The following is a 25701-nucleotide window of genomic DNA, read 5'->3' on the forward strand; positions in this document are numbered from 1 at the left end:
TCTACAGTAGTGCAGAACCACACACACACACACCGGGGCGCGAGCACACACATTGCAGCTTTCACGTTAGCTCAGAGCAGAGACTCAGGCACACAGACACTGCAGCTTTCATGTTTGCAGTGACCATGGCAATTAAAGGCCCCATTCTGCGCTGGCCATGGAGAATAACACACACACATTGCAGTGCTGTGAGTGCTGGTGCGTTCTATTTCAGCAGGCAGGTGTACATATGTCCAGAGAGAGAGAGACCTACTGAACCTGCAGACAGTATCACACAACACACACAGATCACCCATACACTCTCAAAAGCACAATATTCATTTTTTTCATATATAACATTATCTTTGTGCACTTGTTTTGAAGTGAACACCAATCGCCCTCATACATAATTTGTCTTTGTCTTCCAGGCTTTGTAAAATAGAGCAGCACCAGTGAGCATCACCTATGCAGTACGACAGACAGACAGATAGGACATCCCCCCCCCCACCCAAACCTGATGATGAGTCATGATGAGACGTCATGACGGACAGACGCATCGGCCAATGGGGACAGCTGGGGATCCTCTGAGGCTCCACCGATAGCAGCAATACAGACACTAGACAGCAGGTCCCTCAGAGCAACCCCCGTAACCCCTGGCAACGGCACTGCTTTATCTCAGCCACCCCTGATAACCAGACAGAGAGACAGAGAGAAAGAGAGAGAGACTGCATTGTCTGTCTGACAGACAGTCTCCTTCACGGACAGACGGACTGCGGTGTTTTGAGAGAGTCTTTCACAGCCCTGTCTGTCTGTGTCTAGAGTCTAGACACCTGGCAGCCATGGTTACTTAGAGACCCCCCCTCCAGAGAGAGTGGGGGAGAGAGAGGGGGAGAGACATGGGGAGAGACAGGGGGAGAGACAGGGAGCTGTTTTAAATTCACGCTGCACTGTTCTGCCTCTGGAACGGTCGCTATCATTTTTGGACACCTGGTGGATTGCGATTGGCCAGAATAGGCCCCCTCCGGCTATGCTGTCCGAGTTCCAGGTCGCGGTGTGTGTGTGACATCGACTGTGTGTGCGTGTGCTTGTACAAGGAAGGGAATGAGCGTGTTCCAATTCAAGATGTCATGCGTCAGAAGAAGCTGCCCTCCCCTGGATGTATCTCAATGTGAGCTTAAGTGTTATAAAAATGTACATGTTTTAACAGATTCTAAATATGATTCTGATAATGACAGAAAGAAAAAATGACGGTATTTTAATATAACGCTCTTCTTCTTCCGGTATGTATTTTGATGTGCATATTACGGCTATACGACACCATTGAGTCAGCGTTGGTATCTGTCCCGCTTTGTGTTCAATTAAACATTTTTATAAAAATAAAGGTTTCAATATTCACACTAGCGTACTACTTAGAATGCATGCCTTATACATTGCTTCATTCTAAGTGGGTAGTGTGCTAATTTGGATATTGGGGGGGGGGTCAAAATTCTGGGGGTCACCGAGTCGAAGTTCAGCCGTGTGCTCATACAACATGATGTACAGGAGACGCCACATCATCACCATAAAGGTTAAAGGTCAGGGCTTAGGGCCCGGCCGGCATCATCTCACACGTCACGTCATCTCATCTCACCACAGTTCTTCATCAATATCTCTGTCCATGATCTCCATCACCAAAGGCTGCTGTCTCCATAAACATTAACAAGGATTCGACTCCAAAAGATTCTTAGTCCTATACAACTTAAGTTCTCAGCACCATAGAGCTGAATCAATTGTACAGAGACTCAAATATGTCATAATATGGACACCGTACAGTAACACAGTCCTCCCCATTAAATGGGGAACCGTGACTGTTGTACGGTGTCCATATTCGGACTGTTTCAGTTTTCTGACTCCACATCAAGTGTGTCTCTCTCATTCCTTTCTCTGTATGTGGCACTCACAGTAGCGTAGCCTGTTCCCCTTACTGCAGCATTCTCACACACACAGACAGCCTCTTTAGGGTGTAGTGTACAGTACTTCAGTACTACTTTAGGGTGTAGTGTACAGTACTTCAGTACTACTTTAGGATGTAGTGAACAGTACTTTAGTACTTCATATCAGTGGACACACAGTATTAGGGCGTACAGTACAGACAAGAGCAAAGCATCACACCACAAACCTCTTCTTCTGATTCTTCATTATGATGCTCTCATTATTTAATGGTGTATATAAGTATTTGACGCTGTTTAAATGTAAGATGTGATGTACTAATATAATTGTGTATAGTATTTCCTAGAGATGTTTATTTTCTATAAAATGAATATGTTATTGCTTATAAAAATGTTATTAAAAGAATCCATTAAAAAAAGAGACTTTTGGGAATGTCACTCGTTCTAAGTTGAGCATGCAGTTTTTTTTATTGTTCATGTTTTCATTGTTTGAATCGATGACACTACAGCATCAATTTGTGTGAAATGTTTTTGTAACGCCAATGTCAAATATACCAGCACCTTTCAATGCTGCCCAGACCAAGGACTGTTCTTTTTTGTCATCTTCTTCCAAATCTGCACTGACACACAGACACACATTTGTGATCATTAATGACAGACTATGAGGACAGAAATACACATGTAAGAACAGGACATGTCATGACACACAAAGGTGCCCCCCCCCCCCCACACACACACACACACACACACACACACACACACACACACACACACACACACACACACACACACACACACACACACACACACACACACACACACACACACACACACACACACACACACACACACACACACACACACACACACACACACACACACACACACACACACACACACACACACACACACACACACACACACACACACACACACACACACACACACACAGTACACACACCACTGTTATTATAGTTTAGGTTTTTTATATTCATGTTTATTTAAAAAATGTTGCTTTTTATTTTAAATTCAGTTTAGTTTCAGTTCATTTTCAGACCTGACTTGCTAGTTTTTATTTACTTTTAGCTGTATCAACATATTTCTATTCGTTGTTATATTATTTAGTTTCAGTTTCAGTGTTAAAGACAGAAAGCATGTGTTGGAGCAGCAGTAATACATAAGGTCATGGGTCAGGTCATAAGTTAGGTTCAGTTTCAGTGTTAAAGACAGAAAGCATGTGTTGGAGCAGCAGTAATACATAAGGTCATGGGTCAGGTCATAAGTTAGGTTCAGTTTCAGTGGTAAAGACAGAAAGCATGCATTGGAGCAGCAGTAATACATAAGGTCATGGGTCAGATCATAAATTAGGTTAGGTTTCTAAAATAAAGTCAATCTCAATGTGACTTGGATTGAAAAATAAATAGCGCTGAGACAGGTGCAAAAAATATGTTGTAAACACTCTAAACCATGTTCACACCAATCCAATGCTTTTTAACTTTAGTAGTACATGTAAGAAGAATGACGTTTCCTTGTTAGCTAGTGATAGCTACACTGTAAAGGGGTTGCCATGAATTTGACAGTAACTTACAGGCAGCAAAGTGGCAAGTAAGTTACTGTATTTCATATTGCAGTACACCTACTGTAATCTAAACACAGTATCAAAGCAAGTACTGTGTAATGACACAGTATAATACCATGGAATGATGAATGCGTGAATAATTGACTGGATGAATGAATGAAATTTATTGAGGGGAGATGGGGTTTGTATTTCACAGTGTTTTATTGCTAGGGGGCTGGCCTACGCGGGGGAAATGTAGGGAAAATGGTGCAGCACAGTTCTAGGAAAAACCGTTGCTTTCAAACTAGGGATTCGGTGGCTAATTGAGGTAAGACTAATTCTGCATGTATGAACTACACATTGACACATCCAGCCCAAAGCGGGACATTTAAAAAATACACAGTAATCGCCAAAGTTCAGGAGCATGTCTTTCCAAACTGACAGCCACTACAGGGCAAAACAGATGAAAAAAAGACATGGAAAAATACTCAAGCATTAAAGGTTTAAGACTTGCTGCCACTCTAATCTGTCCCCTATTTTAAATTGATGGGGCATTACTACCACATACCAGTTAAATTGGTACAGCACTCTTAATATATCCTCCTGTCACGTTCGTCGTAGTAATTGGACCAAGGCGCAGCGGGTTGAGTGCTCATTTTCACTTTTTATTTTGAACACTTAAATAAACAACACAATAAAGGACCGCACAAACAGTCTTGCAGGCTAACCACAGCAGTGCAAAGAACAACCTCCCACAATTCCCAAAACAAACATACTCCTAATTATAGGACCTTCAATCAGAGGCAACAATAAACAGCTGCCTCCAATTGAAGGCCCCAATCCCAATTACCTAAACAAAGATCTAAACACCCTAGAATAGACATAGAAATATAAACATAGAACAATGACCAAAACCCCGGAATACATAAATCAAACACCCCTCTACATAAACACACACTAAAAACCATATAAAACAAATACCCCCTGCCACGTCCTGACCAAACTATAATAACAAATAACCCCTTTACTGGTCAGGACGTGACACCTCCTATAAGACACTCATCAAACTATGTTAATGAGACAGAAACAACAATACCACTAGTGGTCAAAATGTTTTCAATGCTCCAAAAATGCCATATACAGCAATTATTCCCCCCCCCCCCCCCCCCCCACACACACACACACACACACACAATGTTCCCACAAAGCACTACAATTGACAGCATACTGCTGTAAAACTTTGACTAGTTTTGTGTTAGTGTGGTGCAGAGCCTGTGAGCAGAGTTGTGGTTGGAAGACCTGTTCATCGCTCTCTTATGGAGTGGCGCTTGTCCACCGCTCTGTGCTCCAGGTCCTTTCCCACCCTCTGCTAAACACTGCTATGCGCCCCCGAGGGTGAAAAACACTGCCGCTCCAAATCCACTCCAATCAACCAACCTATTTTTGTGAATACCTGGACCTACCAATTGGTTTTGAAGTATTGAAACCAAACCATATGGATTTGAATGAAAAGTATTTGAATAAACATAAAAAGGTGAACGTAAGAAGCACACATCATTTCAAATAGGCTACATGTCTTATTAAACAGAATATAAACACTCTAAATAGGTCAGCAGTGAGACAAAGAGCAAAAATGAATTATTTAGTCTATGTTATTTCAATTACTTCAAGGTCATAGCCTACAAAGAAATACATAGTGAAGCATGTGTGAGTGTGACACTCGGCTGGTAGGGACATAAAGCTCTCAGTATTTAAACAACTTTTGGTTGAATTAAATCATTATAGTCTATAAATTGCGCATATAGGCTGTGACTTACTTAGAATGAAATACAAATTAAATGAAAAATGACAAATTAATGCCATTGAATTCATTTTTAGAAACATGAGTTTTGCCAGTCCGTGGCTTCAGGCTCATGTGATGGTGTCTGGAGAGCAGGCCAGCAGCGGAGAATACCCTCTCTAAACTTTCAGAGCCACTGGGGATGCTAAACACCTTTCGGCCACTCTTGCCAGGTTGGGCAGAGATGCAGAGTTGTTTTTTTATTTTTCTATAGGCAGGCCTAACGTTTTTTTTAGGCAAAATAACCAAATCAAAACCGAAAGCTCCTTGAACATGGGAATATGCCAGGGCCAAAATCAATTATGGCCTATTGTATAGGTAATAGAACAAAAATGAACGAAACGTATAAGAGATCTGATTTTGTGTTTATAAATACTAAGCTACAATGACAGTTATCTACCCACCTCGTTCCTTTCTGCTAGCAAGTGCACATAAGTACACCATCATGATTTTGGGATACGTATCTTTTCAGATTCAACATTGATTTTTTAGTTGTGGACACTACATGTCCGCAATCCCTCTCTTTAGTTGTGGACACTGCATGTCCGCAATCCCTCTCTTTAGTTGTGGACACTGCATGTCCGCAATCCCTCTCTTTAGTTGTGGACACTGCATGTCCGCAATCCCTCTCTAGTTGTGGACACTGCATGTCCGCAATCCCTCTCTTTAGTTGTGGACACTGCATGTCCGCAATCCCTGTCTTCTTTAGTTGTGGACACGACATCACTGCACTCCCTATCTTGCTATTGGTCCTCATCTTTTTAAGTCACCATGATTTTTCACCTGTGTGTATTATCAGTTTCTTTATGAACATATTTAGTAAACTCCATGACAGTAGCTAAAGCAAAGGGCTGTAGCAGCACACAAGTAGACTACAAATGCATGCTGGGCCAGGCATGCACTGAGCTCGTAAAATGAGCGCTTGTGGAGCGGTACTGGAGCAAAATTGGACGCCCCAGCCTTTGGCAATCTCGAGCCACACTCCAGTCAAATTGGGCGAGCTCCGCTCCAGCTCCACTCCAGTTCCAGTTCCAGCTCCGCCTCCAGTTCCAGCTCCAGCTCCAGCTCCGGTCACATACTCTAGTATGGTGACAGCAATGCACAACATCGCCATCTTCTGGACGCATTTACCCGCCAGATTCAGCAGCGTAACCCCAAAACCCTGGACTTTTCCCAGAAAACATTTAAAAACATTTTCATGATGGTTTTTATTTTATTTAGTTCGTTTTGGAGCCCAAGATAGAACTATAATGAAACTATGGTTTCAAACAGGTTTGTTAATAATTTTATTTCAGTTTACTAAATTGTTTTTCATGATTAGTTTTCATTTTGACATTTTTATAATAACATTTATTTGGCAGGTGCTTATATTTGTCCTATTTCACACATATACAAGTGTGTAATAACACGCATGTGTGAATTAACCCAGGCAGTTAACCCACTGTTCCTAGGCCTTCATTGGAAATAAGAATTTGTTCTTAACTGATTTGCCTATTTAAATAAAGGTAAAATAAAATGTGTTTTTTGCATATCCAACTCTCCCTGAGACACCCTCGGACAGTGGGGTCACAGCCAGGATCTGGCTCCCTGAGACTCCCTCGGAGAGTGGGGTCACAGCCAGGGTCTGGCTCCCTGAGACTCCCTCGGAGAGTGGGGTCACAGCCAGGGTCTGGCTCCCTGAGACACCCTCGGACAGTGGGGTCACAGCCAGGGTCTGGCTCCCTGAGACACCCTCGGAGAGTGTGGTCACAGCCAGGGTCTGGCTCCCTGAGACACCCTCGGAGAGTGTGGTCACAGCCAGGGTCTGGCTCCCTGAGACACCCTCGGAGAGTGGGGTCACAGCCAGGGTCTGGCTCCCTAAGACACCCTCGGAGAGTGGGGTCACAGCCAGGGTCTGGCTCCCTGAGACACCCTCGGAGAGTGGGGTCACAGCCAGGGTCTGGCTCCCTGAGACACCCTCGGAGAGTGGGGTCACAGCCAGGGTCTGGCTCCCTGAGACACCCTCGGAGAGTGGGGTCACAGCCAGGGTCTGGCTCCCTGAGACACCCTCGGAGAGTGGGGTCACAGCCAGGGTCTGGCTCCCTGAGACACCCTCGGAGAGTGGGGTCACAGCCAGGATCTGCCATTATCAACAGTGACCCTGGACCAATTAGGGTTAAGTGCCTTGCTCAAGGGCACATCAGGATTTTCTTGTAGGATCCCCCATCAAAGCACCACAAGAGACCGAGGCATTTCGTTACAAAATTGTATTTTTATTTACATATCCAGGAATAAACCAATGAGCAAAGAAGGAGAAAGCCAGGGAAGGAAAGAATATGTTGATTAAGAAACATAATAACACTACATGTTGAGATGTGGTTGTGATGATTTAACAGTCACACCACAGACTGACCCAACACACTGGGAAGGAATCATCAGTCCAGTGTCCCTCAGCCAGTCATTTACAATGATACACCATTAGAAACTAGCATGTCCTGGGATAAACAACAAAAGCATGCTAAAGAACCAAAACGGGTTTTACAGTCTTCTGAAAACAAAAACTGTGGTTCTGGAACAGGGTTGTACACACACACACACACACACACAAAACTCTTTCACTCTGTCTTTTTAACATATGGGTCCTGTTCAAAAGGAGCACACGTTTTAAAAACGTTTTGCAACGGAAAACAAAAATTACAGTTTCTTATTGGACAAGAACAACCCATTTTCTTCCATTTGGGGCCTAATGAACAGGACCCAGGGGCCTGACTACAGGAGGGTGTGGCAGCCTCGCTACAGGCCTTCTTTTGAAGAAGAGATGATATTAACAAGAGTATATTAAATCATGAGATCTAGAAATACTAGATGAGACTCGGACTCATTTGTAAGCTATTGGTCTTGAACGGAGTGACTTTGGGGAGGGGGGGGGGGGTCACCACCATAGAAATATAATTACTAGAATGGACATTCCCATTAAAGTCAATGTTCTGTTATGGGTGGCCCGGCGGCTCAACCCTAGACTGGAGCCTATCGCTCGAGGACTCAACACCTCCAACTCTTTCCGATATCATCATAATGGCAGCACACACCTTGCGCAATAGTGCAAACGCTCACATGAGTCTGATGACAATATTGAATGGTCTTTGACCCTCCTTTGCCACAAAAGAACATGGACACTGTCCCCTTTTTTGATACACTTAACCTATGTTTGTTGCCATAGTTGGTAAGTAACACATACCAAATGGCACCCTATTCCCTTTTGTGGTGCACTACTTTTGACTAGGGTCCATAGGAAGTAGTGCACCATATAGAGAATAGGGTGCCATTTGGGACGCATCCATACTCCCCATTGGACCCCAAGCCTCTGCCTATGCTACACAATGAGGGTGGAAAGTAATAATGATCACCCAGACAATGGAAAATACTGATCAACAGAACAAATCTCAGACAGATTATAAATACACTGTAAAATATATACACAGCAACAACAATAAAGAAAATAATATGAAAAGGAAAAGCCACAATATTACAGAACTCCTCAAATACAGCCCCTCTGGGCCAGTGCAGATTAAAAGACGTGACAGAGATGCAACATTTCAGACCATCGCAGATAGAAACAATGTATAGCTCTGTCATGGTCCTCTTTTCAACATGATAGAGAAACCCGTCTGCTCTACACGATATATTTCTATTTCTTTTCTGAAATGTTGTGCTCCTCAAAAAGACCAGTCTGTCCCAACGCAGTTTGCTCCTCCCACCGCAGCCAATCAGAGACAGCCACTCTCTAAACACACCAATCACAACAGAGTGCTTCGCTTTGTAAGGTGCATCGTCCAATCAAAACATGGGGCTAGTAGTGTATAACTGCAGGTAAAAACCTTTCCCCTTCCTCTCACCCTCTCTTGCTCGCACACACACTCCCAGCCATCACACCTTCACAGTCCTGCAGAGGGCGCCAGAACCCCACCCAGTGGACACACTCCGCCACTACAGTGCATTTCACGCAGGGGAATAGAAAAGAAACAGAAATGTGAACCTATATATCCTGGATGATGACGACTAGCTTACATGACAGATCATGTCAACAATGTCAATAGCAACACTTTACTGGGGTGAAGTCCTCCCCTGCTAAACTGTCACTCTGAGAGCTGTCTACTGACAGGTGATATGAAACTAATGGCAGGTAACTGTCAGGTGTGTTTATTCGTCTGTCTGTATGCCTGATATGATTCTCAATGTCTAGTTAGACTGTCTGTATGTCTGTTCGTCAGCTGCAGGCCAAATGCCAAAAACCTCCTTCATCCATGTGTGTGTATGTGTGTGTGGGGGGGGGGGGGCTGGTCTCTCTGCCTCGCTCTGTATAGTCTAGGCAGAGGTGACAGTAGTGCCGCTGCCCAGCTTAATGATCATCTGCTGGCAGTCGTGGAGGGTGCGCTTGTCCCCCAGCTTCTCCAGTGTCCGGGCTGCATCCGCCAGCATGCCCACCCGCTGGCCCGGTGCCGACAGGAAGGAGGGGGGCAGGTAGCGACACGCCAACATCACCGCTTCAGCCTGCTCCCTCTGGCCAGGACGCATCTCACACTCCTCTGTAGAATCACACACACACACACACACACACACACACACACACACACACACACACACACACACACACCACACACACACACACACACACACACACACCACACACACACACACACACACACACACACACACACACACACACACACACACACACACACACACGTGAGTTGTGGGGGACACAGAGAGGGATACTACACAGATAACAACACTCATATCGCATCCGTGTCCCTTTCTGTCTCATTATGAAAGGCTTGAAAAAGCGCACACAAAACCCACAGAACTTCCAACCTTTCTCACACACGCAAACTACAAAAAACCCTCTCTGCAGTTACCCGTCTTGGCTCCGGGGGTGGCTCTGCGTCTGAGCGAACGGTCCAGGAGCTGATGTGTTCGCGTGGGACTGGCCCCAGCCATCAGCCTGGCGGTTGCCTCATGAAGAAACAACTGAGGGAGAGAGTGAGGAGAGGAGAGAGAACAGTGTTTGATGAGTGATAAGTCAGAAATCTACCTCTATCTACCTATGTCCATATACATGCATGTGCCTGTGTCTACATGTGTATGTCTTCCTGCACGTCCTACCCTGCGCATGGCGGGCCTGAAGCTCTGGGCCAGCTTCCTGAGGGAGGAGAGGTCCTGCTGGAAGCCGTGCAGCTCGGCCGGGGAGGCCTGCAAGGAGAGACCCCCGGGACTGGAGCTCTGCTGCAGACGCCACACGTTGGTCCGCATCACCAGCAGCAGGTCACACAGCAGCAACTGGACCACCTGGGGAGAGAGAAAGAGAGAGACAGAGAGACCGAGAGAGAAAGACAGAGAGACAGAGAGACAGAGAAGGAAACCTTATGGTGTGCGTATTGAAAATGACATTAGTTTGAAAGGCAGTAACAGTGTGTCGGGGTGTATTGATGTCTCCTGTCCATTGTGCTGTATGGGGCCCAGCTCTGTCTTTCACTGCAGGAACATTGTGCTGTATGGGGCCCAGTTCTGTCTTGCACTGCAGGAACATTGTGCTGTATGGGGCCCAGCTCTGTCTTGCACTGCAGGAACATTGTGCTGTATGGGGCCCAGCTCTGTCTTGCACTGCAGGAACATTGCACCCAGCTGAGACACATGCAATGCAACTACAATGCACCACAGCTCTGGCCATAGCTGCTGTGTGTGTGTGTGCGAGTGAGTGTGTGTGTACCTTGTCTAGGCTGCTGCTGTGACAGTGTGGTCCCAGGTTGAGGCTGTCTCTCAGCAGGCCGCTGGCCTTCTCACTGTGGCTCAGACTCAGCTGACAGTTCTCTGGTTTGGTCAGCATGGCTCGCACCCCTCGGAACGTGTTCAAAGACGCCCTGGGCAACGGACTCCTGAGCACACATGAAAAACCCTTTTCAGAAAGGTGGTGGAGAAGACCTGGGGAAGTGTGTGTGTGTGGGGATGTCTGTATGTCACTCTGGCATGTTCTACTACAGCTTGGTACAGTCTCTCGGCTGTGTGTGTGTGTGTGTGTGTGTGTGTGTGTGTGTGTGTGTGTGTGTGTGTACACTCACTCTGCAGTCTGTAGACTACGGGGCAGGTGCTCGGCGGCGGGGTACAGTCCCTCGGCTGTGTGTGTGTGTGTGTGTGTGTGTGTGTGTGTGTGTGTGTGTGTGTGTGTGTGTGTGTGTGTGTGTGTGTGTGGTGTACACTCACTCTGCAGTCTGTAGACTACGGGGCAGGTGCTCGGCGGCGGGGTACAGTCTCTCGGCCGCTGCGTCGTCTCCTTGGAGCCAGTTAATGATCACCACGGCAACCGACGACCACCATTTGGAATGAAGGTCACAGCCTGGAGGTCCCAGACAAGGTTTACAGACACAGACAGACAGATGTGAAATAAAATACACACAGAGACAGGTTATTATTTGGATAGTTCCTATAGCTGATCTAGAGATATCAACTGTAACTCTGTTGATGCACAACAGCTTGCTGGGGTTAAGTTCAGGGTTATGTTTAGGGTTAAGTTTGGGGTTAGGTTTAGGGTAAGGGCAAGGGTTACGTTTTGGTTGAGGCCTAGGGTTAATATTAGGGAAGAGTTTAGTTTTAAATGTAGGTTGAAGGTTAGAGGATAGTTAGTTGACATGATGTTGACAGTTTTAGAACATCAATCTACAAACCATCTATTTGGGACTATCCAGACCTGCTGAAACACAGACACTATCCCTTTCTTTATCTCTCTCCGTTTCACACATGATCAAATCCAGCTGGTGATGACGACCTGAGTTTCAATCTGTTCCCCCTCTGGCATGGTCACAACCTGCTAATACTGCAGCTATACTGATAGCCACATCTCTCCAAGGGAGCAGACCTCCTTTGCTTAACATTGGGCCAAAACAGCTTTCATCAAATCAGATGGCTGATTCATCACAAAACCATTTGATGTTGCCAATTATTTTAATGATTACTTCATTGGCAAAGTGGGCAAACTTAGGCAGGAAATGCCAACAACGAATAGTGAGCCATCGTACTCATGCATAAAAAAAACAATACTGAAAGAAAAGCATTGTAAGTTTGAATTTTGTAAAGTTAGTGTGGGAGAGGTGGGAAAATGATTGTCATCGATCAATAATGTCAAACCTCTTGGCATTGACAACTTAGATGGTAGGCTGTCATTGTAAATAAGAATTTGTTCTTAACTGACTTGCCTAGTTAAATAAAGGTTAAATAAAAAATACAAATGGAAAGCTACTGAGGATGGTAGCTGACTCTATAGCCACTCCTATCTGTCATATCTTTACTCTGAGCCTAGAGGAAAGTCTTTGTCCTCAGGCCTGGAGGGAAGCCAAAGTCATTCCGCTACCCAAGAGTGGTAAAGCGGCCTTTACTGCTTCTAACAGCAGACCTATCAGCTTGCTGCCAGCACTTAGCAAACTGTTGGAAAAAAATAGCATTTGACCAAATAAACAACAGACTTTCAGCATGCTTATAGAGAAGGGCACTCAAAACGTACTCCACTGACACAAATGACTGATGATTGGTTGAAAGAAATATATAAGAAGAAGATTGTGGGAGCTGTACTGTTAGATTTCAGTGCAGCCTTTGATATTATTAACCGTAACCTGTTGAGAAAATGTATGTGTTATGGCTTTTCACCCTCTGCCATATCATGAATTCAGAGCTATATCTCTAATAGAACTCAGAGGGTTTTCTTTAATGGAAGCTTCTCGAATGTAAAACATGTAAAGTGTGGTGTACCGCAGGGCAGCTCTCTAGGCCCTCTACTCTTTTCTATTTTTACCAATGACCTGCCACTGGCATTAAATAAAGCATGTGTGTCCATGTATGCTGATGATTCAACCATATACGCATCAGAAACCACAGCTAATGAAGTCACTGAAACCCTTAACAGAGTTGCCGTCAATTATGGAATGGGTGGCCAATAATAAAGTGGTCTCTTAAACTAAGAGCATTGTATTTGGTACAAATCATTACCGAAGTTCTAGACCTCAGCTGAATCTGGTAATGAACGGTGTGGCTGTTGAACAAGTTGAGGAGACTAAATTACTTGGTGTTACCTTAGTTTACAATCTATCAGGGTCAAAACATATAGATTCAATGGTTGTAAAGATGGGGAGACGTCTGTCCGCCAGTCTCTCTTGGCTAAGAGTTTTTATAATAAATATTAAATGTGTTGGAAATTCCAAATTGTTTGCATAGTCAACTTAGACACCGCACTGACAGACACACACACTTACCCCACCAGACATGATACCAGGGGTCTTTTAACAGTCCCCAGGTCCAGAACAAATTCTAGGAAACATACAGTATTATACAGAGCCATGAGTGCATGTGTAACAGTGTAGGTTCCGTCCCTCTCTTCGCCCCAACCTGGGCTCGAACCAGGGACCCTTGCACACATCAACAACTGACACCCACGAAGCATCGTTACCCATCGCGCCACAAAAGCCGCGGCCCTTGCAACGCAAGGGGAAACCCTACTTCAAGTCTCAGAGCGAGTGACGTCACTGATTGAAATGGTATTAGCGCGCACCACCGCTAACTAACTAGCCATTTCACATCGGTTACACATGGAACTCCCTTCCATCTCATATAGCACAAGTGAACAGCAAACCTGGTTTCAAAAAACAAAAAGCAACATCTCACAGCACAACAAATAGCTTCCAATACTCTACTCAGCAAACTGGATGCAGTCTATCACAGTGCCATCCGTTTTGTTACCAAAGCCTCTTATACCACCCACCACTGCGATCTGTATGCTCTAGTCGGCTGGCCCTCGATACATATTCGTCGCCAGACCCACTGGCTCCAGGTCATCTATAAAAGTCTATGCTAGGTAAAGCTCAGCCTTATCTCAGCTCACTGGTCACCATAACAACACCCACCCGTAGCACGCGCTCCAGCAGGTATATCTCACTGGTCACCATAGCAGTACCCACCCGTAGCGCGCTGGTCATCCCCAAAGCCAATCCCTCCTTTGGTCGCCTTTCCTTCCAGTTCTCTGCTGCCAGTGACTGGAACGAATTGCAAAAATCGCTGAAGCTGGAGACTTATACTTCCCTCACTAACTTTAAACATCAGCTATCTGAGCAGCTAACCGATCACTGCAGCTGTACATAGCCCATCTGTAAATAGCCCACCCAATCTACCTACCTCATCCCCATACTGTTTTTATTTACTTTTCTGCTCTTTTGCACATCAGTATTTCTACTTGCACATCATAATCTGCTCATCTATAACTCCAGTGTTAATTTGCTTCTATTGTGTTATTGACTGTACGCTTGTTTATTCCATGTGTTACTCTGTGTTGTTGTTTGTGTCGCACACACACACACACACACACACACACACACACACACACACACACACACACACACACACACAGTTTAAAATGTAAAGTCTTTTGTCTGTAATGTATTTTTGGTTATGTGTCGTACCCCAGTAAGAATAGCTCCTATTGGCGTCGACTAACGGGGATCCTAATAAATCACATTCAATCAAATGCACACTCACACACAGAGAGACAGCTATGCTGACTGGGTAATCTAACGCCATGCCAAGAAAGTCTCCTTTCAAAAGCTCTTCCTTCTCTAGCTACTTCTTCAAGATGATTAGAGGCTTGACAGGACTGGTAGATGGAACGCTGCAAAGGACAACGCCTTTTAACCTCCCATCTCCTCTCAGAGAAAATGAGCGAGAGAGGGAGAGGTGCTGAAAGGAGCGAGGCTATCTGAGGGGGCATCTCAATAGTCTAGAGTGGCTTCCTCTCCTTGTCTTTGATTGCACTGATCTGACAACACAGGGATCAGTGGAAGCAATGTCAGAAGATAGCCATGTTACTGAAGATCAGTGTGACTGAAAGAAAGGAGATAAGAAGAGGAAGCCACTTTAGACTACAGATACACTGTCATGTACACCCTAACTGAGAGACACCCAGTATTGTGCCTGAACTGCAGAAGTGAAACTCGGACCACTCATACAGACATATAAATATAAGGCCAGGAGTCATACCAGTGACGGTAGCCATGTTGGATCCGATGGCGAAGGACTGGGTGTTGGCTCCGGCGGCGTCTGATGCACTAGTCAACAGCTGAAGGTACTCCAGAGCATCTGCATACTCCCTAAGGAATACATACACTGCGTAGTTAGTTAAAAGTATTTAAAAGACTATTAGTTCTCCCTGAGGAATACACACAGCTTAGTTAGTTAAAAGTATTTAAAAGACTACTAGTTCTCCCTGAGGAATACACACAGCTTACAGTTGAAGTTGGAAGTTTACAGACACTTAGGTTGGAGTCATTAAAACTCGTTTTTCAACCACTCCACAAATGTCTTGTTAACAAACTATAGTTTTGGCAAGTCGGTTAGGACATCTACTTTGTGCATGACACAAGTAATTTTTCCAACAATTGTTTACAGACAGATTATTTCACTGATAATTCACTGTATCACAATTCCAGTGGGTCAGAAGTTTACATACACTAAGATGACTGTGCCTTTAAACAGCTTGGAAAATTACAGAAAATGATGTCATGGCTTTTGAAGCTTCTGATAGGCTAATTGACATAACTTGAGTCAATTGGAGGTGTACCTGTGGATGTATTTCAAGGCCTACCTTCAAACTCAGTGCCTCTTTGCTTGACATCATGGGAAAATCAAAAGAAATCAGCCTCAGAAAACAATTGTAGACCTCCACAAGTGTGGTTCATCCTTGGGAGCAATTTCCAAAAGCCTGAAGGTGCCACGTTCATCTGTACAAACAATAGTACGCAAGTATAAACACCATGGGACCACACAGCCGTCATACCACTCAGGAAGGCGACGCGTTCTGTCTCCTAGAGATGAACATACCTTGTTGCAAATCAATCCCAGAACAACAGCAAAGGACCTTGTGAAGATGCTGGAGGAAATAGGTAGAAAAGTATCTATATCCACAGTAAAACGAGTCCTATATCGACATAACCTGAAAGACAGCTGAGAAAGGAAGAAGCCACTGCTCCAAAAAGGCCATAAAAAAATCCAGACTACGGTTTACAACTGCACATGGGGACAAAGATCATACTTTTTGGAGAAATGTTGTCTGGTCTGATGAAACAAAAATAGAACTGTTTGGCCATAATGACCATTGTTAGGTTTGGAGGAAAAAGGGGGAGGCTTGCAAGCCAAAGAACACCATCCCAACCGTGAAGCACAGGGGTGGCAGCATCATGTTGTGGGGGTGCTTTGCTGCAGGAGGGTCTGGTGCACTTCACAAAATAGATGGCATCATGAGGGAGGAAAATTATGTGGATATATTGACGCAACATCTCAAGACATCAGTCAGGAAGTTAAAGCTTGGTCGCAAATGGGTCTTCCAAACGGACAATGACCCCAAGCATACTTCCAAAGTTGTGGCAAAATGGCTTAAGGACAACAAATTCAAGGTATTGGAGTGGCCATCACAAAGCCCTGACCTCAATACTATATAGAAAATTTGAGGGCAGAACTGAAAAGGCGTGTGCGAGCAAGGAGGCCTACAAACCGCGGCAGGTAGGGGCAGCAGGTAGCCTAGTGGTTAGAGCGTTGGACTATTAACTGAAAGGTTGCACGATCAAATCCCAGAGCTGACAAGGTAAAACATCTGTCGTTCTGCCCCTGAAATAGGCAGTTAACCCACTGTTTCTAAGAATTTGTTCTTAACTGACTTGCCAAGCTAAATAAAGGTTAAAAAAACAACAACAAAAAACCTGACTCAGTTACACCAGCTCTGTCAGGAGGAATGGGCCAACCTTCACCCAACTTATTGTGGGAAGCTTGTGGAAGGCTACCCGAAACGTTTGACCCAAGTTAAACAATTGAAAGGCAATGCTACCAAATACAATTTGAGTATATGTAAACTTCTGATCCACTGGGAATGTGATGAAATAAAAGCTGAAATAAATCATTTTCTCTCCTATTATTCTGACATTTCACATTCTTAAAATAAAGTGGTGATCCTAACTGACCTAAGACAGGGAATTTTTACTAGGATTAAACGTCAGGAATTGTGAAAAACTGAGTTTAAATGTATTTGGCGAAGGTGTATGTAAAGTTCCGACTTCAACTGTTGCTAGTTAAAAGTATTTAAAAGACTATTAGTTCTCCCTGAGAACACACACGTAAAAGGCTTGTTCAAAAAGGGATTGTAGACAATTTAAGACAAAATAAGGCCTAAAATATGAATAAATGAAGTCAACATTCTGTATTTTACAACTCAATGTTAGATGGTTCTCCACACCCTGAAAGTAGTCTATGGGTCTTTTTAAATGTTTTTTTTACAGCCACTAGAAACGTCAGCTAACTTTAGCCACCACTAGCTAAAATTCTGTGGGATTGATAAGGGCAATTTTTAAGACTTCTGCAGATAACCTGAGAACACTATTTGGCTGTGTGTTGCACCTACCCCTCTCCATCACTGGGGCTCTTCTCCCCCCGGGGCTGGGCCACACAGTACAGAGCCTTCTCCAACAGGTGTTCTCTGAAGGCCTGTGTCACCTGGGCCAGAGGGTCCACTACGGAGACAGATAGAGAAGAATTAGCATAGTCATGGCAACCAATTTAGACAATGAAAACATGTGTTGCCCATATTGCTTTCATCATAACCAGTTTCCATGACAGGAGTTTCCTTTCATAAAGACACAAGCTGTCCACCTGTAGAGCCTCTCAATGCTCATTCTTCTGAGAGGCTCTGGTCAATAGTAGTACACTAATATACCAGGGAATAAGGTGCCATTTGGGACACAGACAGTGTGTGGGGTGGTCAAATCAAATTGGTCACATACACGTGTTTAGCAGATGTTGTTGCGGGTGTAGTGAAATGCTTGTGCTTCTAGTTCCGACAGTGCAGCAGGTGTGTCTACTGTACTGACCTGTGTTCCCTGCCTGGCTGTAGATGCTATCTTTGGGGGTGCTGCGGACGGCCCAGTCCCCGTCCACAAAGAAGCGGTGGCCCAGAGGGTGACAGAGCCACTGCATGGCCGGGGGGACACTGCCACTGGAGGAGAGACACGCCTGGCGGGCACTGCTCAGGAACAGACGCTGGGGATGGAGAGAGACATGGAGAACCAGGAGTGAGTACAGAGGTAGAGACACAGAGACAGACACACACATTATAGCCAGTCAGTCTCTCCATCTCCCCCTCTCACAAACACACACCACTTGGTAACCTAACTCGGTGACTCACGGAGGAGAAGTGAAGGAGTCTGGGTAGGCTGGCTTTGACTCGTAGGGCTGCGGAGACGTAGACCTCTCCTAGCGTGGCCACGGGGAGGCAGGAGCCTGAACACTCTGCCAGGTTTACAGCACTCAGAGCCATGTGAACCGCAGACAGGTGGCTACCGCCCAGTTTACCTGCGCGCACACACCCACATGTTGATTATGGACAGTTTGTTTAGCCAAACACAGAAAACACAGGTTTTTCAGACAAAGACTCCTGAAAACACGTATCCATTCCTCTCGGGTCTACATAAAGTGTGTAGGAGTAGGGAGCTAGTGGATAACTCTGTATTGGACAGTAGTACTGCAGAGGAGAGAATGTACCTACTGTGTGATCTGTGTGATCTAAATCGAAATCCACTTAGTGTTTGTTTTATTGCCCTCTGTATGAGGATCTGAGACATGTTGGTGATAACCCTGAGGTATTCTGGTTACGGGACGAGAGGCTTAAATTCTGTTTCAGACAGGACATGTTTGAGATTGCTCAGTTTGTTCATAATGTACTGTTTGTGTAGCGAGGCTAGATGGTAGCCGCGGTTGCATAGCGTGGCTAGATGGTAGCCACGGTTGCGTAGCGTGGCTAGACGGTAGCCGTGGTTGCGTAGCATGGCTAGACGGTAGCCGCGGTTGCGTAGCGTGGCTAGACGGTAGCCGCGGTTGCGTAGCGTGGCTAGATGGATAGCCGCGGTTGCGTAGCGTGGCTAGATGGATAGCCGCGGTTGCGTAGCGTGGCTAGATGGTAGCCGCGGTTGCATAGCTAGATGGTAGCCGCGGTGGCGTAGCAAGGCTAGATGGTAGCCGCGGTTGCGTAGCGTGGCGTGGCTAGATGGTAGCCGCGGTTGCGTAGTTAGATGGTAGCCACGGTTGCGTAGCGAGGCTGGATGGTAGCCACGGTTGTGTAGCGTGGCTAAATGGTAGCCGCGGTTGCGTAGCGTGGCTAGATGGTAGCCGCAGTTGCGTAGCGTGGCTAGATGGTAGCCGCGGTTGCGTAGCGTGGCTAGATGGTAGCCGCGGTTGCGTAGCGAGGCTAGATGGTAGCTGTACTGGCAACGAGCAATGTTATTTTGTTCTGTAGTGTCTTGTAAGCTCATGTGGGCAGGGTACCGGTAGGTGTATGACACTTAAATCATATCAATCAACTAGCTAGTAACATGGTCTCAGAGTGAGTAGACAAGGTTAGCCCAACCCTTAGCATTTGCGCCACAGGCCAAGTCCAGTTTCCAATTTCCACCTACCGGTCATGTGCAGCTGGTGCAGGCGGTGGTAGACCAGGGCAGCGTCGCGGCTGCTCTTGCACGCATCCTCCCGGAGCCCCCTGGCGCGGAGCCCCCCGGCCCTGGCAGCCAACCAGCGACCCACCCCTAGCCGCTGGAGGCAGAGGCGGAGCAGGGCCCACAGGGCAGCACAGGCCAGGTCCAACTGAGAGGTGGGTAAGGGGCGACCCAGGGCCTTGAGGCAGGTCCACAGGTTCTGACTGGCCTGGGCAAAGTCTCCCTATTGAGAGAGGGAGAGGGGGGGGTGAGAGTGTGGCGGGGATGGGTATGTGTGTGTGTGTTGACTGCATAATTAATTCAAGGTTTATAGAAATATGTCCATCCAATAGAAAATTGTCAGAAAAACAATAGTCCAAACCCAATTTCTGTTACATATGTTTCAAAAGGTTTCTGACAATTTACTCTGAGAATTTAGCATGTTTAGAGTGAATGGAATGTCATCACAGGCATAATCAAAAAGCGGTCACTGCTCAATAGAACTCTGTGGCGCTGCTCCAAGGCGCTAACTTCAAACGTCAACTGACATCGGCGTTTTCTAAATGAAATCCGCTGAATACAAAACTAAAATGGGGCCTAAATATATATTTATTTACAAAGCTAAAAGACTGAATTTCAATATCCACCCTCCACGAAGACAATCTGTTCCTGTTTTCATTGTGTATTTCTGAGTCTTCTCCCTTTAAAAATCGCCTTAGAAACAGCCCCTCAATGTAGATTGATCATAGTTATAGGCAATGAAAGCCAAGGATCTGGAGGTGAAAATGACAAAGATATCCAATTAATTTTGACTGGTCCAACCAGTGGAAACACCTCACAACACCAAATTTGGAAGAGATACAACCTACAGAGGTGCAGTCTAAACGGTCACAGCAAATGAACGTTCTATTTTTGTCAGTGTCAAATGCAAGTTTATAAGATTGTTCTCTACAATCTAATGATTCATTCTGTGTAATTTATAATGACATAGGGCAAAGTAAACTATGTTTTGATATTCATTTTATTGCAACCTCTTGGATTGCCCCGTTTCTATCTACATTATACAGTGGTTCTTCTTAAAAGTTGCGTTGTACTGCAGCACAGCTTGAGGGCTGCGGCAGAATTCTATGGCACGTTATTTAAGTGTCAGCCATTGTTGCCATATATGCGAGTTAGTGCTAGTTTGACCACCAGACGGCATCTTTGAGAAGCATTTGACTGTTTTTAATATTGGCTGTACTAGAGAATTTAAAACCTTTTTTGTAAGAACATAGTACATGGGATTGAATAAGAAATGTATCTTAATTAATTTGATTAATATTATGGTGTTTCTATTCCAAGAAAAACGGTTTCCGTGGCACTGTACAGCGTGACCGGTCGGGTGTAGGCTACTAAGTGACTGCGAGTGAAGAGCAAAATAATCCTAACATTTCCACACCCTAATTGCAGGCTAACCAATACCCAAACAGAGATTCAGTGAAAATAAGAATCTCATTGATTTATCAAGTCCAGTCCCCATGCTTGTCTCAGAGGAGCGCAAAACGGTGCTGAAATAGTTGACCACACCTGGGTAGGCTACTGCTTCATATCCTATTATAACAACTGGATGACTTTGGGGGTTCCAGTAAGCAACTATTTGTTGCCTTCATTAGTCTACTTTATTCCAATATTTCTGTCATTCAGTGATATTTATTCACATAGTAATTCATTATGGATCCATCCAGATGAGGTTAGAAAACAACGCAGTCTGTTGTCCTGCTGATAGCCCATCAAGGGTGGACGGCTTACGAGCTCCAGCACAGAGAAGAGAAAGGAGTGTTAAATAATTCAACATTACGGTAAAATACTGTTTGACCTTGGGATTATGGTCACGGACAGTGCTATTTGCCGGTGTTACGCCGAACACGAAAGCCCAGGAAAATGAACAGGTACTGTAGGCTACAATACTGTAAAGTAGGCCTAATAATGCTAAAAAATAATGCTTAAATAAATTGACTGTTGGTCTACTGTATGCTGCACATTTTTACATTGTATTCCATTTCCAGCGAGACTATTCAAGCCATCGACTCACTGATGGTTGAAGATGATGAGCGATCGGCAAAGGCAATCTGGAATTTGCTGGCATCATTGCACAACATCAACATAGCTCTAATCACAGTCAGAAGACAGTTGAAGAAACTTGAGTGAACTTACGGAAAGGCTCTGTAAGACACTATATATATTTATTTATTTTTTCTCAGAACATTAACCATGTGTGTTCTCTTGTTTTGTACTGTTCTGTAGTTTCGACCCAATGATTCGTCTGACAAACAAACAACTTTGCATACTGCAGGCCCAGGCATGGATCAAAGCTGGCAAGACATTCAATGACATCAAGAGATATGCTGGACCCTTTGTCAGCGAGGTGTTTTTGGGACCACACCATGTCTATTGTCCTGCTAATAGCCCTTGTGAAAAACAAGTGTTGGAAAACATGTTATCTACTATCTAAGGGGCTTTTATATAATTATAATGCAGGGTTAATAGTAACAATAATAATAATCGTCGGATAACAGATGGGCTCTCGGTACTCATTAAGAAGCGGCTTCCATCTTCAATATAATCATTCATTCAGAAGGTTAAACCCTTAGGTTTTAGTCCTGCAGTAGGTTATGGAAACATTGTTTTCAAGTCCTCTGGTGGTTACAGTCCTAACCCTGGAACGTGTGGCACCATTGAAAGAAGCTGGTATGATGAAAACTATGTCCATTTCGTCTGTTCTCTTTGGTCACAATGTCATTTTTTTAAATTAACAGTTAACATTAAAAAAAAAAATCTGTTTATCTTTTCCCAACTATTTTGCAATCTATATGGCACAGCTGTAATTTCTTTGGTCCTTAAATGAAACTGGTATATATTTTTATTTATCACAATTTTCTTTAACCAATTTTGGTCTTTAATGCAGGTCCGACAGACAAGTTCCTTACTTTCCCCCCTTCCACTTGATAAAGGTTCCAATATATATTTTTTTTTAATCAATTAGTATATTAGAATATTTGAGTTTAACCACAATATGATATTTTGGAGATGATTTTGTTTTCAAATAACTGCAAGTGAGCGGTTGTAATCTGAATAAAGGGAAAAGGGCCATTATTGAACACGGGGTGAGACATTCTTAATAATTTGTAAATAAAGCCAGTTTTGTTATTTAGAATTATTTGTTTTTAGAGTGAGAGAAACCAAAAGCCCACCGTGCCTATTTTTGGGAAAGTCCACATGTCAAGTGTAATTCCCCCATTTACCCAAGTTCTCTCTTAACTCCAGGCACACCGACAGTTTTTTTGTTGTTGCCTGATGCAGGACTCTAGTGCCAGAGGAGACTCTCAGACTGAAAACGCTTCCATTAATTTACCAAAAGACAGTCAATTTGTGCCACAGTTTAGACTATCGCTAGATCAGCGGTCTAACTCCCCCTTGTGATAGTGTGGTGCAATGACAGAATGCCACCATCTAGCACTAACGGTCGCAGCATAAGCTTGTAACTTTTAAAGGAAGAACCACTGTACAGCATTGAGTGAACACCATATTCCCTACATAGTCCACTATTTTGGAAGGTAGTGCACTATATAGGGAATAGGGTGCCATTTTGACGAAATCACATTCTCCATATTCTCACCCGTGCCAGGTCGAGGTCTGCCTGCTTGCGGTGCCTCCAGAACAGCACGGAGGATCCAGAGTGGGGCCTGGTGACTGGCTCTCCATAGACCAACACTCTGACCAGAACCCCAGCCACCAGCACACCATTCAGCAGCCACACCAACAGAGTGGGTAGCACCCAGTCCATCCAGCCCCACGAGTCAGCTAGGAGGAGAACACAGAGAGAGGATGACTTTTGGACACACAACAACACATAATGAGTTTTGGAGACACGCACGCAAACACACGCACAGACAAAGAAGAGATGGACTTACAAGAAAATGCACATGGGAGTGTTAGATGAGCTCACTAGGAGTAAGACACAGATACACACCTCCGCCACCCTCCCTCTTTCCCTCCATACCTGCGTTGTCTAGGCCCAGCATGTTCCTGCCTGTCCCAGGATGCACTGCGTGGTTGTTAGCGGTGGTGCTGGAGCCCATCCCTCCACACAGCATGGCAGCCAGGGGATTGAGGGAGAGGAAGAGGAAGGTGAATGTGCACAGCGCCATGCGGGAGCGGTCCAGCATGCCAGCACTGCCCGGGGTGGACGAGGACGTGTCCATCAGATTGACCGCCGGCTGGACGGGAGAGGACAGAACACAAGGAGTCAGGGTTAGAATCAGACCTAAAGCAAGAAGCAGAAATGCAACTGGAACTAGAATTGTAATCAGGGAGTTAGAACTAAGAACTATAACTTATTAACATAAGTTTACTTTACATGATAATTGGAGACACCAATGGTTAGCCATTGAACAAAACAACGGTTTAGCTTCTCTGTTTAAGTTTGTCTCCAGCCTTGTTGCTACAGGATGTATGTTGCTAGAGAATTACCATTTCCTTTCATAGCGTCCTATTCTAGGTAACTATAACAGAGAAGTCCAACATCTTACAAGCTCCTTTCTTAAAAAGTCACGAGAAGCATTAGTTACGGGTAGGGTTGCAATGGGTCGGAAACTTTCCGGGAAATTTCAGGACATTTTCCATGGGAAGTTAAGCCCTGGAATTTGGGGAATTTTGCTTAAATTCATCAAAAAAAGGTTAGCTTATAACAGTGAACCTTTTTTGTGGTACAGACAAGGCAATTCTAGGTATTGTGACATATTTTGGTTAAACTATGCCCAATTCAATGGAATTCCAACCCTCTGCATGCACAGTGCATTCTTCCATCACATGCGCAGTGCACTCTTCCATCACATGTACAGCTGATTCTCAAGATCTTGCACACTAATGAGATGCTATTGAGCCCACACTACTACACTGTCTGAGCCAAGGACTACATGCTTTCTGGTAAGTTTTGATTACAATACTGGGTGGGGTGAATATATTTTATATGACATACATGATTTTTTGTTAACTAGTAAATAGTAGCCTACAGCAAAGTGTGTTTAAATCATGTATAACTTGTTAACAATTTATGCTAGTTAGTCTCTGCTACCATGTGGGTTTTAATTGCTTGAGCCTGCTAACTGAGGAGTGTTAATTCACCTGTTTCCATACATGTTTCATTTTAAAACATTTATCTTACAAAGGAGTTGTTTAATCTAACTGCTAAACTATTTATCTGTACATGGAATTTTTTCTAATCTTTACAGGAAAATGCCAAGGCACTATTTGATGTGTGGAGACATTTCCCTGCAGCTAATGTAGAAGGAAAAGCTGTGTACATTTGCAAATACTGTGCCAAATCATATGTGCAGAATGCAACAAAGATGCAGAATCATCTGGCCAAGTGCATAAAGTTCCCTCAGTGCTCACAACAAGCAACCTCTGACAAAAGTCCCTCTACTTCTATTCGAGGTGAAAATGATGAATCAGACATCTAATCGATAGCAACAGCTCATGGTCCTCCTGGAATCAGAAGTTTTTTTGACTCAATGGATGAACGTAGTCAGAGAAATGCTGATGATGCAACTGGTTCACCTCTGATGCTCACAGGCAATGTGGACTGGAAGAGATTTCGCCCAGCATACACCCCTCCAACCAGACATGCTTTATCTACTAATTTGCTGGATGTAGAGTTCAAGTGAAGGTCAAGCAATTCATAGAGAAAGCAGACTGTATTGCAATCAACTCTGATGGGTGGTCGAATGTTCGTGGGCAAGGAATAATTAACTACATCATCTCCACTCCTCAACCAGTATTCTACAAGAGCACAGACCCCATGGACAACAGACACACCGGTCTCTTCATTGCAGA

At 44.6% G+C, this 25701-nt stretch overlaps 2 protein-coding genes across 3 annotated transcripts in view; one reads left to right on the forward strand and one right to left on the reverse strand.

Annotated features, from left to right (window-relative positions):
- rai1 (retinoic acid induced 1) overlaps nucleotides 1-2485 on the forward strand; it is a 467666-nt gene extending 465181 nt beyond the window's left edge. The window contains exon 4 of the mRNA XM_045715556.2: nucleotides 408-2485. Within this exon, the coding sequence (XP_045571512.2) occupies nucleotides 408-416 (9 nt within the window). The 3' untranslated portion in view covers nucleotides 417-2485. The remainder of the gene's footprint in view (nucleotides 1-407) is intronic.
- A 5051-nt stretch (nucleotides 2486-7536) lies between these two features.
- The window catches only part of srebf1 (sterol regulatory element binding transcription factor 1), a 29799-nt gene continuing 11634 nt past the window's right edge, over nucleotides 7537-25701 (reverse strand). Inside the window, exons 8-19 of one of the 2 annotated variants that reach the window (XM_045714317.2) lie at nucleotides 23867-24083; nucleotides 23483-23667; nucleotides 19813-20071; nucleotides 18546-18712; nucleotides 18232-18400; nucleotides 17766-17874; nucleotides 15356-15465; nucleotides 11543-11675; nucleotides 11052-11217; nucleotides 10448-10630; nucleotides 10201-10312; nucleotides 7537-9870 (exon numbers count right to left, since the gene is read on the reverse strand). In XM_045714317.2, coding sequence (XP_045570273.2) covers nucleotides 9650-9870; nucleotides 10201-10312; nucleotides 10448-10630; nucleotides 11052-11217; nucleotides 11543-11675; nucleotides 15356-15465; nucleotides 17766-17874; nucleotides 18232-18400; nucleotides 18546-18712; nucleotides 19813-20071; nucleotides 23483-23667; nucleotides 23867-24083 — 2031 coding nt within the window. In that variant the 3' untranslated portion in view covers nucleotides 7537-9649. 2 annotated transcript variants of the gene reach the window in all.

Source organism: Salmo salar, chromosome 03 (assembly GCF_965601325.2).
Source record: "Salmo salar chromosome 03, fSalSal1, whole genome shotgun sequence".
Classification (NCBI taxonomy): domain Eukaryota; kingdom Metazoa; phylum Chordata; class Actinopteri; order Salmoniformes; family Salmonidae; genus Salmo; species Salmo salar.